Raw genomic sequence first — 15,395 nt, 5'->3', positions numbered from 1 at the left:
TCCTAGTGCTGCAGTGGCTCCGAGAGGAAACAGAGCCATGGCCACGTGGCGAGAGGGCAGCAGTGCCCTCAGGGCAGGGGCCAGTCTGGGGAGGGGCAGGTGGCCACAGGCTCAGATGGAGGCTGTGACACAGGAGCCTCCGAAGGCATGCGCAGAAGGGCCGGGAGGGACCAGGTGTGGACGGTGCACAGGGCGCGAGGCTGGCCTGGCGGGTCAGGGCTGCTCAGCACCCTCAGTCACACACGTGGAGCCAGGGTGCCCGCTGACCACCTCTCCTCAGACGTCACGGACGAGTGATGACAAGCACTGTGTTCCGGGAAGAGTCCTTCCAGCAAACCGTCTCCCCGGGGTGGTCGTGGGAAGCCCCCCCGTTGCTGGCAATGTTACAGATCCATGAATTCGTAACGATGCTCAAACAAGAAAACCCTGCAGAACAACAACCGCATCTGGCTAGGGAGGGAACACATGGCTTTCAGCAGTGGCAAACTGAAGGAAAGAACAGGGCAATTTTCTTCTCTTTCCAGAAAGAACCATTTCTCATGGTAACTAAACTGATAGGAGAGGGCTGCCCTTATACCAGCTGGAGTTCCTGATGTGTGCCTGCAATAGGATTGGCGGCGTCTCAGGAGCACTGGGACGCAGGTTTGATCCCCAGCACAGCGGGTTAAGGATCTGGTGTTGCAACTGCGGCTCGGATTTGATCCCTGGCCTAGGAACTTCATATGCCACAGGGCGGCCAAAAAGAAAAAAAATTGTAACAGCTAAATAAACCAAGAGGACACGAGGGCACGTGTTGCTACTTTGTGCCCCTGATGAGACCCAAGCACGAGTGTCAGCAGCTGCCGGGGATGCTCACGGGAACTCTCTAACAAACGGCAGCAGACCAAGCCTGACGACGACGGGCCTCTTGTCACCGAGACGGCCGGATGGTGCTTCCCCTGCGGCGTGTTCCTGTATAAGCCAGATCGCTGAGCCCGAACCTGAGCAAACTTCTCTCGCTCCTAACGACCATCCTATAGGAAGTTCAGGAATACAGGGGCTGAGAGGACCCGGCTCGACACAGTGCGACGGGGCTGCAATCAGCCAGACCCAGGCTGTGGAGACACGGCCTAAGTGACACACTTCCTTCAACAGGGAAACTGCCTGCCTTTTCAAGAAAAGAAACAGAGAAAAAAGGGAGCCCAGGGCACAGAGACCGGAGGAGACACATCCGAGGTCCCCCAGCACTGCTCGTCTGACCCCTGACCGGTGATGCCGGGTGGGAAACCACTTAACCTGGGAATCAGACGCTGACAGAGTTGGTGTCGAGGAGCTGCTGCTGCCTTTCTAACAACAGGACAGCACTGCTTTAAAGAGTCCTCATCTTTGAGAAACCTTTGGGGATGGGGCGCCTCAGGCGCGCTTTAGACAGTCAGTGAGGACTGCGTGTCTGCGCCAGTGGGCGGAGGCAGAGCTGGAGGACGGCTGGTTTGCAGCCACCCAGTCTGGCGGGAGGACTTCGAGGATCACTGGCCAAGTCTACTCGCGCTGCTTCCGCGCACGTCTGGAGTTTCCTATGATAGAAATTTACAGAAAACTAAAATTCAAAAGCATAACAATATCCAGTTCACATGGGCTCTTGCTTGTAAAATATCGGCTTCATCTTATCTTGACTCATGTAGTTTCACCTTAGTGAATTCCACAACTATCATGCAGCCATGCCATGTGATTAGGAAGCCTTGAGGCTAAGTTCTAGAACTTACATTTTACAAGTTTCCAGCCTTCCTTTAGGTTTTCTCATGAAGGAAAACAAGAAAAACTGGGTCTTTGGATGCTAGCAATATTTGTTTTTTATATTCAACAAGATGATACTTGGGCTTCTGGTATTGTACTAATACATTTGAAAAAGGATTATTAAAGGTTCTTATTATTGTGTTAATAAGTTTAGCAAGAGGATTAAGCTGGTTCATCAGCCAAGCAGACCCGAGCGCTGGCTGTGGGGACCCCGTCCCTTACCAGGTGGGCGACCTGGGCACTCTACTCCAGAAGCAGAGGCCACAGCGCAGACTTTTGGGGCCTGGAAAGAGTTTGCAAAAGGAAACTCTCCTTTAAATGCCTGTCGTGCTCAGGACTGCCCGGCTCTCAGCTGGCTGCTCCCTGCCTGTGCTGCCCCTCCAGAGCCTGCAGCTGAGAGGCCAAGGCCAACGCCAACGCCAGGGTGACAGGTAGGAAGCCAGTCTAGCTCTGGGTCCTTCTCAGGGCAAAACCCTAAGGCACATGACGGAGCTACTTCAGTACCCACGTGACGCCAGAGCGAAGGTCTCAACCCCTTAGAAACCAGAGAGAAGAGGGATGTGCTTAAGCATCAGCCTCGGGTCTCAGAAGCGGCCCTCGAAGCGGCCCGGAGGGCGAGGTGGGGGGCGCACGGTGGGGTGCTGGGACGATCCCCCACGTTCACCGCGGCACCGTCAGCCACCCTGGCCCTGCCCAGACAGACAAGCGGAGCCTCTCCCGGCTGGGTCTCTCCAAAGGCCAGACTGATTACAAAACCCTAGTCTCGACTGCTGCCGGAATGGGAGAATCCCCAGTAAGCCAGGACTAAGAATACGTCAGCCCCCCCCCAATACTTACCGCCGTGTGCACGTGAAAACAAGCAGTGGTGTTAACTTGATTAAAAAATGTCATAAAGCACGTAATTTACAAAAACTAACTTTACATGTACTAGGTGACAAGAGTCTAAATTAGGGCACTTAAAAAAATTCCTAAAAGCTTTCACTGTAATCAAACTTTCAGCACAGACAGAGACTAGCTGCTAAATCAGAGCATTATCAAAAGTGAAAACAGGGTGTAAACCAGAAAAAGAAGCTCTACCAAAACTGAACACAGGGCAGACTTTTGGATTCTACCAGGATCCGTAATGAGTCAGCACCTTACTACGCCTGACAGATGGGAAGGAACCTCTACTGAAACCACACTCGGACCCTCCCAAAGCACCCCCTCCAGGCAGGAACACCTCGGCTCCCCCGGGACTGAGTGCGGTCTGTGGCGCCCAAGACCTGGGTCTCCGTCGGGCTCTCTGTGAGCCGGCTCGGCTCCTCATCTGTAAAGTGGGAACTTGGCGCGGAAGGCTGCCTGGAGGTGTAAACCGGATTACGCTTGGGCCTGGGCCAGGCAGACTCTCTGAGCCCCATTCGCATGTAAATGACCGCTGGCTTTTACAGAGCAGTGGCCCAGCAATGAATGAATGATAATTAACGACTAGTGAGTACTAATTACCATGGGCTATACAGGTATCACCTTACAGTTTATAGAACTTCCCAGCCTACAAACTACTTTTACATACGTAAAGTAGCTGTCTTAGAATTTCTAATGAGCGGCTTAATCCAAATAACATTTATTTTGTTAAGCATACTTTCGTCTAGAACAATTTTTACTCACGAACTTGAAAACCTTAAGGTACTCTTAAATAAATGGGATAATGTTGCATGATAAACCACCACACCAAAAGAATCCATCACAAAGTAAAAATTTTTAAAAAACGTGCAAGAAATACTGAGAAAGCGTCACCACAAAGCAGTGCATTGCTCATCACCAAGGGCTCAACAGGACAATCAAACCAAACACTTGCAGCCAAAGACGAAGCTACTGCACCGGCTGTCAGGACAGACACGCGAGATAAAACCACTTTCCGACTCCAGTCTCACTGTTACACCCACACATTTGACACGAGCCAGGGCCACAGGGTAGGGCGCCGCCGGTGTTCCCCGTACGTCCGTTACACTTGGGTCCTACTGCTTGACGAAGGGCCTGGTTATTGAAAACAAAACCCTAAAAACCCTAAAACACAAAAACCAACCTAGCAAAAACCAAGGTTTATGCCTTTGAAACATTAAAAATGCAGCTTTACTCCCTGGTTCTCCTTGGAAGTACCGCCTTCCTGGGGAAGCGTCACTCATACGAAGGCTGCCCAAGCCCCGACCAGGTGACCTTCCTCACAGACCCTCAGTGTAAGGACGGCCCCTCGGCTCCAGCTCTAACTGGGCTCCAGCACAAGCACACATCCCTAAAAACGCAGGCCTAAATGACTAAAAAAAACTAGTCTAGAAAATGTGCCCTCCGAAAAACGTGCCCAGGGAGAGAGGCACTACTCTGCTAGATACTGACTCCTACAGAGAAACTCTGTCCAGATTTCAAAGACAAACCGCATCTACTCCCCATCCACTGTAACTCTGCTCTTACTGATGATCTAGTAATGACATTTTCTGGCAATGAGATGTAAAGGAGGGCCTGGTCCCTGGTCCCTGGGATTCAAGGGTATGGCCTCGTTTCCCAGCCAGGGACCCATCAAGAGCTGAGAACTGTCTGCAGGCACCTGGACACTCTTCCTGCTGGCCAGCTTCCACGCTTTGCCCCAAACCTCTCAGGATAGCATCAGCAACAACTCACAGCAACCAGCTCACGGGGTCATTTGAGAGTCCAACAAGGTCATGGCTCACTCGGAGGAACCCTGCCCTTCTTCCTCCTGTCCCCAGCACGGCTCCGTCACTTGCTCAGGCATCCATCGATTCATTTTAAAACAACCACTAAAGACTAGGTTCCAGACAGCAGATGACAAACAGGGCATGTCTAGACTGTGTTGGGGCCTAAAATCACCACATCTACTTAGTGAGGTGCATGGTGGGCCAGAGAACTCTGAGGAAGAAGGGGCTGGAGTACCAGGGGAGGCTTCCAGGAGGTGGCGGCATCCGAAACCCGCCTAGAAGACCAGGAAGGGACTTCCAGTTAGGAATGCCAACAGGGGACTTGGCCAAGTCCCACTTTCTCCACCTTCCCAAGGGACTCTGCATCTGCACTGGGGGGTCGTCTCCCTTGAACTGTTACGAGGAAGGCAGCGACGACCTGAGTTCAACCCTAGCGCCACCATCTTCGAGCTGTGTGACCCCGAACAGGCTCACTCACCTCTCTGAACTTCCTTCCTCCTGTCTGTGAAATGGGGAGATGACAAAGGCCCCGAGCGGCTGTTGCAGGGAGTAAACCACATCGCATCTAAGGCTGCGCAAACCCCCGGGCGCTTAGTGAAAACACGTGACCTCTCCACTGCGCGTGCCCTGGACCGCCCTGCCCGCGGCACCTCTGCCCCACTCTTGCCACGCCAACTGGCGCCTGGATCTGCCAAGCTCCTGCTTTGGGGCCCAGTGCGTGCTGCCCTGCGATGTCTGCAGACTCCGACTCCTATGGTATTCGGTCACCTGCTCAGAGAGGCTTTTCTTGAGCACGGCTTTAAACGGCGCCCACTCCTCTCTCTCCATTTATCTGCTTTGCTTTAATTCTGACTCCTCCACAGGACATCAGTGCCACAAGGTAAGGGACCTGGCCCCGCTCACTGTCGTACCCCAGCATCCGGAATAGCAGGGGCACTCAGTAAAGCTGTGTTGCCTGAATTAATGTAAAATGGGACACGTGCGGCTGGAGAAACAGCCACCTTGGAGGGAATGGGTAGGTCATGCCAGGAGAGCAAGCCACCGCAGCTGGCACATGGTCAGACTGAGCCTCAGCCCACCAGCCTGGAGACCCCCGAGTGGCTACTCTCCCCTCGGAGTCAGCCCTGCACCGCGTGGTAAAGAAATAACCTTGCAGCTAGGCCACAGTCCGGTTCTCCAGCGGTCACCCTAATCGCCTGTGGGCCAAGGTAAAAGCACAGGCTCCTGGCTGGTAACGTGCTGTTTTACAGGTTTCGTGGAAGACACAAAAGAAGCACACTTGAACCACACTTGTGAGTCCAAATCCAGGGAAGGGAGCGGCCGCAGGCGGCAAGACGGGGGTCCCCAGGAACCTAAGGCGCTGGTTCCAACGCTGAGTATCCGAGGGCCGCTGAGCGGTCTCCTTTGCCTGTGCCGGGAACCACCAACGCAGCAGCCGCGTGTGAAATGGTGTTTACAGGCTCTGAACGATGGAAGGACTCTGACATGCGGCGGTGGAAAGACCCTCCTGGATGGCGAAGCAGCCAGAGCAGCACTGCAGCGGCAGGAGGCAGTCCGAGCACAGACGATGGGAGGCCTGCAGGTGGAGCCGAGGGGCCCACTTCTCTGATGGGCTGGATGGTAAATCAGTGCCACTTCTCTGACGGATGGTAAATTACTCCTGAAAGTCTCCGTCTGGACGAGCGCCTCTTCAAAGTGCCATCAAAGAATTAACAGAGAGAAGGGGCTGAGGCAGGAACTTCTGGCTAAGGGACCAGGAAGAAAGACGGACCGCTGAGGCACAAAGGAGCCGCTGGCTGCGAGAGGTGAAGCCTGGAGGTGTCATGAGGATCAGTGGTGACAAAGCTCCAGGTTTGGGGAAAACTCCGAGGACAGGAGGAGATGGAAGCACAAGACCTGAAGCTTCCAGCAGAACCGCTGGATCCCATCCGTGGCCGAAGTCCCGATGAGCCCCAAGGGCGCCTCGGCCCCTGGCCGCACTCCCAGGACTGCTTTCGGCCCGGCAGGGAGAGGACCAGGGCGCTTACGGGCGAGTCGAGGCTCACCTGTTCTAAAGAGCCACAGCAGAACATCCTCTGCTGCCCAGTGACTGGCAGAGGCCTTCGCCACCCTCGCCACTCCGGCACGTGGTGGCCTTGCTCTGCCTGTTCCCACCACAGCTCGGGCCCAGAAGTGCTGAGCATGGCTTAGCACCCCTGCACCTCTGCAGCCCTCAGACGCCATCAGCCATCACGAGGCCAGAGTTCAAGCTCCCGCAGCCCATCAGGAAGGGATCACTCTCCGAGGCTGCAACACCATCTGCCCCCACGGTTCAGCACTAGAGGATCCTGGCTAAGCCTGTGAGGACCGGCACAAATACTGCTTGAGACGGGGCTGGTGAGATGTTTGCGGACAGTATAAAAATCAGCAGTACATGTGCATGCTAGAATGCTGAAAAATAACGCAGTCATCACCTCGGCAAAGCACAAAGCTAAATTTCAGGTAAGAGTTAACTCAAGGTAAATTAAGCTCAATTAATAGAGAATAGGTCCTAAGCCAGATTTCAGATCCTAGAGATAATACAGGAAGCTATTATTTCAGAGACGTGACATACGTAACAACATATATGCGCATGTGTACAGATATACGTGTATCTATCCATACATGCGTATCTATACGCGTACAGGATATGTACTTTAAGATACCAAACCTGGATCCATAGAAGAGGGTTTTTCCTTTTTCCCGCCTTTCCTCTATTTTCCTCATTTTAAATGGGGAAAAAAGGTACAGGTACTTGGAAAACGTATCAGGGAAAGCACACCACATCCATCACACCAGCAACTAGTTAAGATAATACTATGTCAATATCTTAACTATATTTTTTAAGAAGCAATATTCAAATACCAGCCTATGTCAATGTGAAAGGGAAAAGCTATTTAGAAATGGTTCACATTTCCTAGACATCAACAAATAAATATACAAAATACACTGTGTTAATTTCTGCTGAGTTGAAAAGATAAATTATAACGGCAACTTCAAAAATAAACATTTTCACTCTAAATGTAACCAACATGACATGAAAGCTGAAAAATACCTTGTAATTCTACATCATCTTGTGAGTAATCTAGTATCATACATGTCTCATCTAAAAAAATCCGAGTCACATTTAAACCTATCTAACAAAGGGAAAATCACGCAAATTCGGGGAGTCAGAAGGTTCATTTTTTATAAGCTATTCTAGAAAGAAGAGGTCACGACAAAAGCGAGCAGACGCCTAGCACCCGGCAACTTGCCTACGGTGGCTGCGGACGCGTCCGCTCGGCCAGCCGGCAGGGCCTCTTACCTGACACAGAGACCGCGTGGGTCCGCACACCTTGCTTCTCGCTGTTGGCCAGCCTGGAACAGAGGTGCAAAGCCGTGAGTGCTGCGCTCAGAACAAGCCACCAGCATTCATGCAAACCATGACCTGCCCAGAGTCAGGACGACCGTGTGCATTTCAGAGGGTAATTTTGTAAAACACCAGATCTTGCTACCTGAGGCCCTTAAACTCACCGGACTACTTGAACACATTTAGAGACCAGAAAAGAAGGTACGACTAGTGAAGGAACGCTGAACTGCTCCAAGAAAGCAACTGTGGGAGTGACTTACAACACCCACCACCACTGAACGTGGTGTATGTGGCTTAGATTACATTTAAATGCTAGGCTGCAAAGGAGTGCCCAGGTTTTTGTTGTTGTTGTTTTTTTTGGCTGTGCCAGGGGCATGCGGAAATTCCTAGGCCAGGGACTGAACCCTCGCCACAGCGGCAACCCCAGCTGCTGAAGTGACAATGCTGGATGCTTAACCCCCTGGGCCATATGGGAACTCCTCTGCCCCCGGGCAGTGGCTCTCAGGTGAGATATTCCTCTGCAGGTGCCTTGGGTTCTGCTGGAACTCTCTGAGCACTGAGAGCCCGGCTCTAACTGTCCATTTACCCGTGTGTCTCAAGTTATAAAATAGAGGGGAAAAAATACCTGCAGTTGAAATTTGCTAAGCCGTAACCTGAAACACTGTCAGAGGCCTGGTCCTTCAACTGAGAGCAGGTAAAAAGCAGGTAGTGCGTTAACACTGTTATTGCCTACAGACTGAGCCAAGGTGCTTTCATGAAATGGCTCAACGGGATTAGTGTTTTGCACACACACCCACATTAAAGAAGATTCTGCCCAGAGCTTTCCCGACATTGAAAAAAATCCAAGTACAGGGAGGTCCCATTGCGGCTCGGCAGTAACAAACCTGACTAGGATCCATGAGGACGTGGGTTCGATCCCTGGCCTCAGTCAGTGGGTTAAGGATCTGGCGTTGCCGTGAGCTGGTACAAGTCGCAGACGTGACTCAGATCCCGTGTAGCTGTGGCTGTGGTGGAGGCCAGAGGCTACAGCTCCAATTCAATCCCTGGAACTTCCATATGCTGTGGGTATGGCCCCAAAAAGACCAAAAAAAAAATCAAAGTACAGTTCATGTAAAAATGTGGGGTGGCATAACACAGAAAAGAGGAACTCCATAGGGACTGGATGCCCAAGTTATTATTTTGCTCTTTCTACAAAAGAAAACTTTTTCTTGACACATAAACATCCACTGTAGGAGTACTGAATAGGGATCTTTCTCAGCATACAGACATTTATTCTAGGAAATACTGGGGCTTAAAAGAGTATGTCAATTTTGAGGCCTGGAGATACTCAAAATGCAACAGCACAGGCCCTACGAGAATAATAGCGCACAGCCGTAGACCTGAGTTCTCGCTCCTCTGCCACTGCAGCTACAAGACTTGGCGATCCCTGAGCTATGCTTATCGGAAAGGCATGGGGTACAGCCGTCAATGGCAGCCAGGTACCACGGGGTCTCTCTTTGCGGGGGGACGTGGAGATGCTGCTGAGAACCAACGTACTAGCCACTGCAGGGATCTCACCACTTCTCTCAGCAACAGCAGTCAAGGTCTGCTCTTCTGCGATTTGTGGAAGTTCTGTTTCTAAAAATCCACTGCATTTGTGCAGTTTTTTCCAGTTTCTGCCACCACTTCTAACCTACTCCCTTCTTCCTCACTTTCATATCTGCATTTATGATTCCTGTGTTTTTCTGTTTCGTTTTGGCCGCCCCGAAGCACATGGAATTCCCGGGGATCTTTAACCACATGGCAGGCCGGGGATGGAAGCTGTGTAACGGCGCTCCCGACACACTGCCAGTCCGTTGGGGCACAGCAGGAACTCCTGTGATTCCTGCATGTTTTAATCCTCAACGTCGTCTCTTAAAGATTTTCCAGAGTTGGAGACATTCTGAGCATCAGCTCCTTGCCTAATGCGGCACATGAACAAATGTCTATTAAACATTGCTGAGTTTGGGCTTAAAGCTAAAAGAAAGCTTGTCTCACCCATCCCTCCACTCGCCCACTCGGCTACTGTGTATCTACTATGTGCCACGTACTGCCCAGTGTCAGGTCTACACCACCATCTATGAGGCCGCAGGGCGGGAGCAGTAGAGACACAATGTTTAAAGTGTGATATATGCGAAGGTCCGTTGTGGCTCAGCGGGTTAAGAACCCAACATAGTGTGTGTGAGGTTGTGGGTTCAATCCCTGGCCTTGCTCGGTGGGTTAAGGATCTGGTGCTGTTACAAGCTGTGGCACTGGTCATAGATGTGGCTCGGATCCAGCACTGCCGTGGCTGTAGCATAGGCCAGCAGGTACAGCTGCAATTTGATCCCTAGCCTGGGACCTTCCATATGCCGCAGGTGCAGCCATAAAAAGAGACAGAGAGAGAAAAAGTGTGTTATGTGCTCTGGTGAAGCAGAAGGTAACAGGAACACAGGGGTGCTCCCAGGACCCGGGGCGGAGGGACGTTTCAGAGGAAGTGACGTGGGATGAAACTTGAGCAGGGCCCCGCTGAGAACAAGGCCGGGGGACTCCAGGAATGGAAGGAAGTTCAGCGCGGCTGAGGATGCGCGTGAGGTGCGGAAGCGAGGAGGTGGCAGGGCCCGCCGGGCAGCCTGCTGGCTCAAGGACATGGGCAGGCACTAAGTGTGAAAGGAGTCAACACGCTTCATTTAGGAAAGCTCCCTCCTGCTGGGGTAGAGACCGGATGGGATGGCAGGTGAAACCGGGTAGGAGGAGGGGACTAGAAGGCTCAGGCTGCTGTCCTCCGAGGCTGCCCTGGGCTGGCGCTCAGCAGCCTGGGTTTCAGGAGGACGCCCACCACCCTGTGCTGACACCGTTAGTACAGCTCACATAGTTCACACTGAACTGCTGCCTTCCTTCTAGGAGTCTGGAATCTGGGCTCACGCTCAGCAGAGTGGGCACCCAGGACCAGGCAGACTCCTGAGGCTGGTGTGTCCTGCCTGAGGCCCAGAGAAGGGTCCTCGGGAGCCTGGCTGGGGTCCTCTCAACTTGGTGCCCTGCCTCCCGCACCCCCACCCCCAGGCTGACTTTGCTTTGGAGCCTCTTGCTGTTCCCATCACAGCCAGGAGAGCCACTGTGTGCTGAGTCCTAAGAGGCCCTTCCAGGGGGGGTCTTGGGGACCTTGACATGTGATAACGACAGCTAAAACCTGGCAAGGGATGGTGGAAGGTGAGGTGGACGGGTCAGACAGAGTTGGGAAGCAGAAGGGACAGGTGACAGAGCAGAAGTGACGCCCAGGTCTGCCCTCCTCTGCCCCCGGGCAGTGGCTCTCAGGTGACATATTCCTCTGCAGGTGCCTTGGGTTCTGTTGGAACTCTCTGAGCACTGAGAGCCCGGCTCTAACTGTCCATTTACCCGTGTGTCTCAACGTCTAGACTGCAACCTGATCAAAGTCACACTGGGCCCCAATCCCTAGCACACTGGCAAGAAAGGAGACACTATAAAAGTTAACATAAAGTGGAGGTTCCCACTATGGCTTAGTGGTAATGAACCTGACTAATATCCACGAGGACACAGGTTTGATCCCTGGCCTCGCTCAGTGGGTTACGGCTCCAGCGTTGCCATGAGCTGTGGTGTAGGTCGCAGATGCGGCTCGGATCTGGCGTGGCTGTGGCGTAGGCCGGCGGCTACAGCTTGGATTCGACCCCTAGCCTGGGAACCTCCATATGCCACACCTGAAACCCTAAAAAGTAAAATAAAATAGAATTAAAATAATAACAACTACATATTTTTAATTTTCTCATTTGCAAATAACCAGAATGGTGGGCATCTGTGGGTTCTGCTAAAGATCACTGTCGACTCCAAAGTGAATGTTTAACAACAGAGACCTCCCTTGCGTCACCCCACTGAACCTTGAAAAAAGTGTGAAATGAATTTTCCCTTCTTCTATTACTAAGGTCACACCCACAGCACATGCAACTTTCTAGGCAAGGGCTGGAACTGGAGCTGGAGCTGCCGGCCTTTGCCACAGCCACAGCCAGGCTCGATCGGAGCCGTGTCTGTGGCCTACACCACAGCTCACGGCAACACTGAGTCCTCACCCCACTGAGCAAAGTGGAGCCTTAAACCCGAATCCTCATGGACACCACGTCGGGTTCTTAACCTGCTGCCGCCAAGCCACACGGGACTCCATTTCACACTTTTGATTAAACCTCAATACATGACTTGATTGCAACTCATTTGATTCTCTCTGGAAATACTTGTTTTCTGGCTTCCTAATCCCGTCCTGGAGACACGGGATTACTCTGGCAAGTGGATAATGAAGCCCAGTGATTTCCTCCCAGTTTCTCACACAATGGAATAGACAACAAGACACAAAGTGGCACTTACTTTGGTATCGATGGCAAAGCTCGTTCACCTTCTGCGGAAAAAAGGAAAGAGAGAGATGAGGTCCCTTCCATTCCTTCTGAAGAGATTACGTGCAGAAATCAGAGCAAGGGGAGGAGTCCTAGTCTAGAATTTTAACAATAACCCTTTAGAGGAAGTTATTACACTAGCTGAGGTTTTCACAGCTTTATTTTCAGTATTTATGACAGACACTGACTGTGGGTCCACTGCAGTTGGAAAGGTACTGCTATCCAAAACCAAGGGCAAAGGGGGAATCTGATGCAAGATGTTCTTCCTGTGAGAGTCCAGAAGATGAACAATTTCTTGCCATCCAAGCCACCATGCTTTACCAAGGACTGAACGTTCTGCAGCGACAGGCACACCTGTGCAGGGAACACGCACGACCCCAGAGAAACAGACCACAGGCTGCACAGCTGCCCGAGGGGAGGTGCAGGCGCCACGGCGGCAGTCGGCCCGGCGCGGGGCCCCTGCTGGTGCCCTCAGCGAAGCGCAGAGACGTCCCTTCCATCCTCCTTTGGCAAAAACCTGGAGCACGGAGCCCACTGAGCTCTACCCGGGTTGGTCTCACGGGCTCCCAGCGGACCCGCTCCTAATCCGTCCCCCAGAATAACCCTCCCAAAAGCCAGCTCATCACGGCGCCCCCTCAGCAGTCCAGCATGTCCTCGTCACCTTGAGGCCGGAGCAGGAGCCCACAGCTGAGCCCGCAGCACCACACTGCTGCCTCAGTCCCTGCCGCGGTGTCCGCGGGGCTGCAGGTGGAGGTGGCGGCCCCGCCGTGATCCCCGTACAGTCACACGCTGCCACCGGAGCCCTCACCCCCTCTGTCCAGGTCTCCCTGTTCCCTCGCCTGCTCCCTGGTCCCGTGCGACTGGCCACACGCTGGGAGGCCCTGACCGCATCGTCCACACACACCGTCTCTCCCTTCTGGTGGAGTGTCATCTCCCGGCCTTTCAGAGCTCAATTCAAACACGACCTCAGAGGAGGAGCCCTTCCTGAGACACCCCAAGAGGCTGTGAACAGCCCTCCTCAGCTCCTGCTGCATGAATTGAGTGCTTCCCAGGGGGCCTGAAGGTTAGAGGGAGCCTGCCCTCGGCCTGACACCCTGCAGAGGGCCGGCACTCAGGAGGCTCTCGGCCCCTGATCAGTCAATGAGGAGCTAAGGCAGCCTGGACCCCGAGTGAGCAACCCTTTCTGACTGCAAAAATTTTAACTGAGCGCAGCCTTGAGGTATTTCGAAAAGCAACTTCAGGACTTCCCTGGTGACCGAGTGGGTTAAGGATCCAGTGTTGGCACGGGTTTGATCCCTGGCCTGGGAACTTCTGTAGCTCACAGGTACGGCCAAAAAGTGAAATGAAATGAAATGAAATGAAATTGGATGAAATAAAATCAACTTCATTACTTTATTTCCATAAAGAAAGCTATGATAAGTATATACTACATTTTAGAAAAAAACAAAACGAATGACTAGGCTTTATTGGTCAGATCACAGATTAGCCACAGCCTGGAACCTGTGTACTTATTTACCTTTGGGCTCAGGGCTTTCGATACTGTTTACAGAGCACAGCCTTCCGACGCTAACTTTCCAACCGAGCTTCAAGGATGCCTCTGCTGCACACACACCTCCATGCCCTCCTCCGGCAGTGGGCACGGAGGACTGGACTGATGGGCAGGCTGGGCTCACTGCTGTGTCTACACTGGAGTCCAGGGGTTTGTCCTTCGCTTCCCTGCATCTCTGCACGTCCTCTCACCACTAGACCCCGTGTGCCGACTCGACACGCAGTACTCAGTCCCTCCTGACTCCCTCCTGCTCAGGGATCCCAGCTGCTTTGTGGGGACTGCCATGGACCCACCTACCACGCAGCTATCCTCCTTCCTTCATGGACCAGGAGTCTCCCAGCCAAGGCTCATGCGTGTGTCAAGATCCCAATGAAACTAGCAGCAGCATCGGGAACAGCAGCCCCTCGGAAATCGACGAACGCTGCATGTGACAGCACACACCCCCTGAGCCACCTGCACATAGCCCCCCCATCCCCAGCCATCTATCCCCCCAATACCACACACCCACCCACACACACACTCAAGGCCATCTGTCCCCACCCCACAGAGAAGAAGTGGGCACAAGCTCGTCTGTAAACAGCAGGCACTCATGATGGAACCTGTGGGCTGATACAGTCCCCAAACCCGGTTTTTCCTGCCTTACTTCAGAATCCACGCCCCTGCAACACCCTGTCTCACTGTCCTGCGCAGGGCTCAAGGGACAGTGCCGTGTTGCTAGGGTTCATCGCCTCATGCTTAGGACTAAGTCTGTTCCCTGGCTGTGCTAAGCTTTTGAGGTGTATAGGAAAAAACAGGAAAGTGACTCTATTTATCACGGGTTACAAGGGACTTAGAAAACCACCCAGAACACGATCCCCAAAGTTTATAGTCCTCAAAACAAAAAAGTCTAAACATAAGCGGTGTTTTCTTTAAGCTCTATCCAAACCCAGCTCTTAAGCGGTGAGCTGGGTCACTGCCCTAGAAAAGCAAGAACACAGACCCCCTGGGCTGCATGGCCCACCCGGCCCGCACGCTCCCAGAGCCACCTAAAAGGATGACGGGCTGCGGGGCCAAGCCCGAGGAGAAAGGAGCCTCACCTTTCTGGGGCCTGATGATGAAAGACTGCGTGGCTCCGTTCACCAGCCGGCAGTAGCCGTCGATCAGGTCGGCCATGTTCTCGGCGATGGTCAGGGACGGCGCTGTCACCGTCAGAGGCTGCACAGGCAGAGAGCGAGAAAGGGCTGCTATTGTCCCTCCACTAATCAAAGGGCCAGCTGCGCTGACATCAGATCTCTAGATACACTTGAAAACAGCAGAGTGGGAGCGAAGCAAGATTTGTCATAAGGTTTGAGTGAAAAAGGAAGTGTGGTATTTAGGGATGTTATTCCTAGCCTATGCAACAGAAGGCAAAGCCAGGCAAAAAAAGAAAAATCACTTAAACTGAGACTCAGTTTCTAGAGCAAAAAGAGGTGAAAAAAATTACTTTCCTTCAGAACGTCTGGCCCCCTAGGCACACTCCAATTAAGGAGAGAACTTAGGAAATTAGTAAGCTGAAGTATGGCTTATTTTAGAAACTAGACAAATGTGGAGTAGATTTTTATTAACCATCCATCATACTTTTTCTAGTGTTAAAGAAAATTAGTTGT

At 52.5% G+C, this 15,395-nt stretch overlaps 1 protein-coding gene across 40 annotated transcripts in view; it reads right to left on the bottom strand.

Moving 5' to 3' along the window:
• Window positions 1–15,395, bottom strand: part of PTK2 (protein tyrosine kinase 2) — a 239,455-nt gene that overhangs the window by 77,358 nt on the left and 146,702 nt on the right. For all 40 annotated transcript variants that reach the window (XM_021088851.1, XM_021088853.1, XM_021088840.1 and 37 more), the window contains 3 exons: window positions 14,847–14,964; window positions 12,196–12,226; window positions 7,783–7,835 (listed from right to left, as the gene is read on the bottom strand). In XM_021088851.1, coding sequence (XP_020944510.1) covers window positions 7,783–7,835; window positions 12,196–12,226; window positions 14,847–14,964 — 202 coding nt within the window. The remainder of the gene's footprint in view (window positions 1–7,782; window positions 7,836–12,195; window positions 12,227–14,846; window positions 14,965–15,395) is intronic.

Source organism: Sus scrofa, chromosome 4 (genome assembly GCF_000003025.6).
Source record: "Sus scrofa isolate TJ Tabasco breed Duroc chromosome 4, Sscrofa11.1, whole genome shotgun sequence".
Lineage (NCBI taxonomy): Eukaryota > Metazoa > Chordata > Mammalia > Artiodactyla > Suidae > Sus > Sus scrofa.
This window is presented reverse-complemented; position numbering and strand designations above follow the sequence as displayed.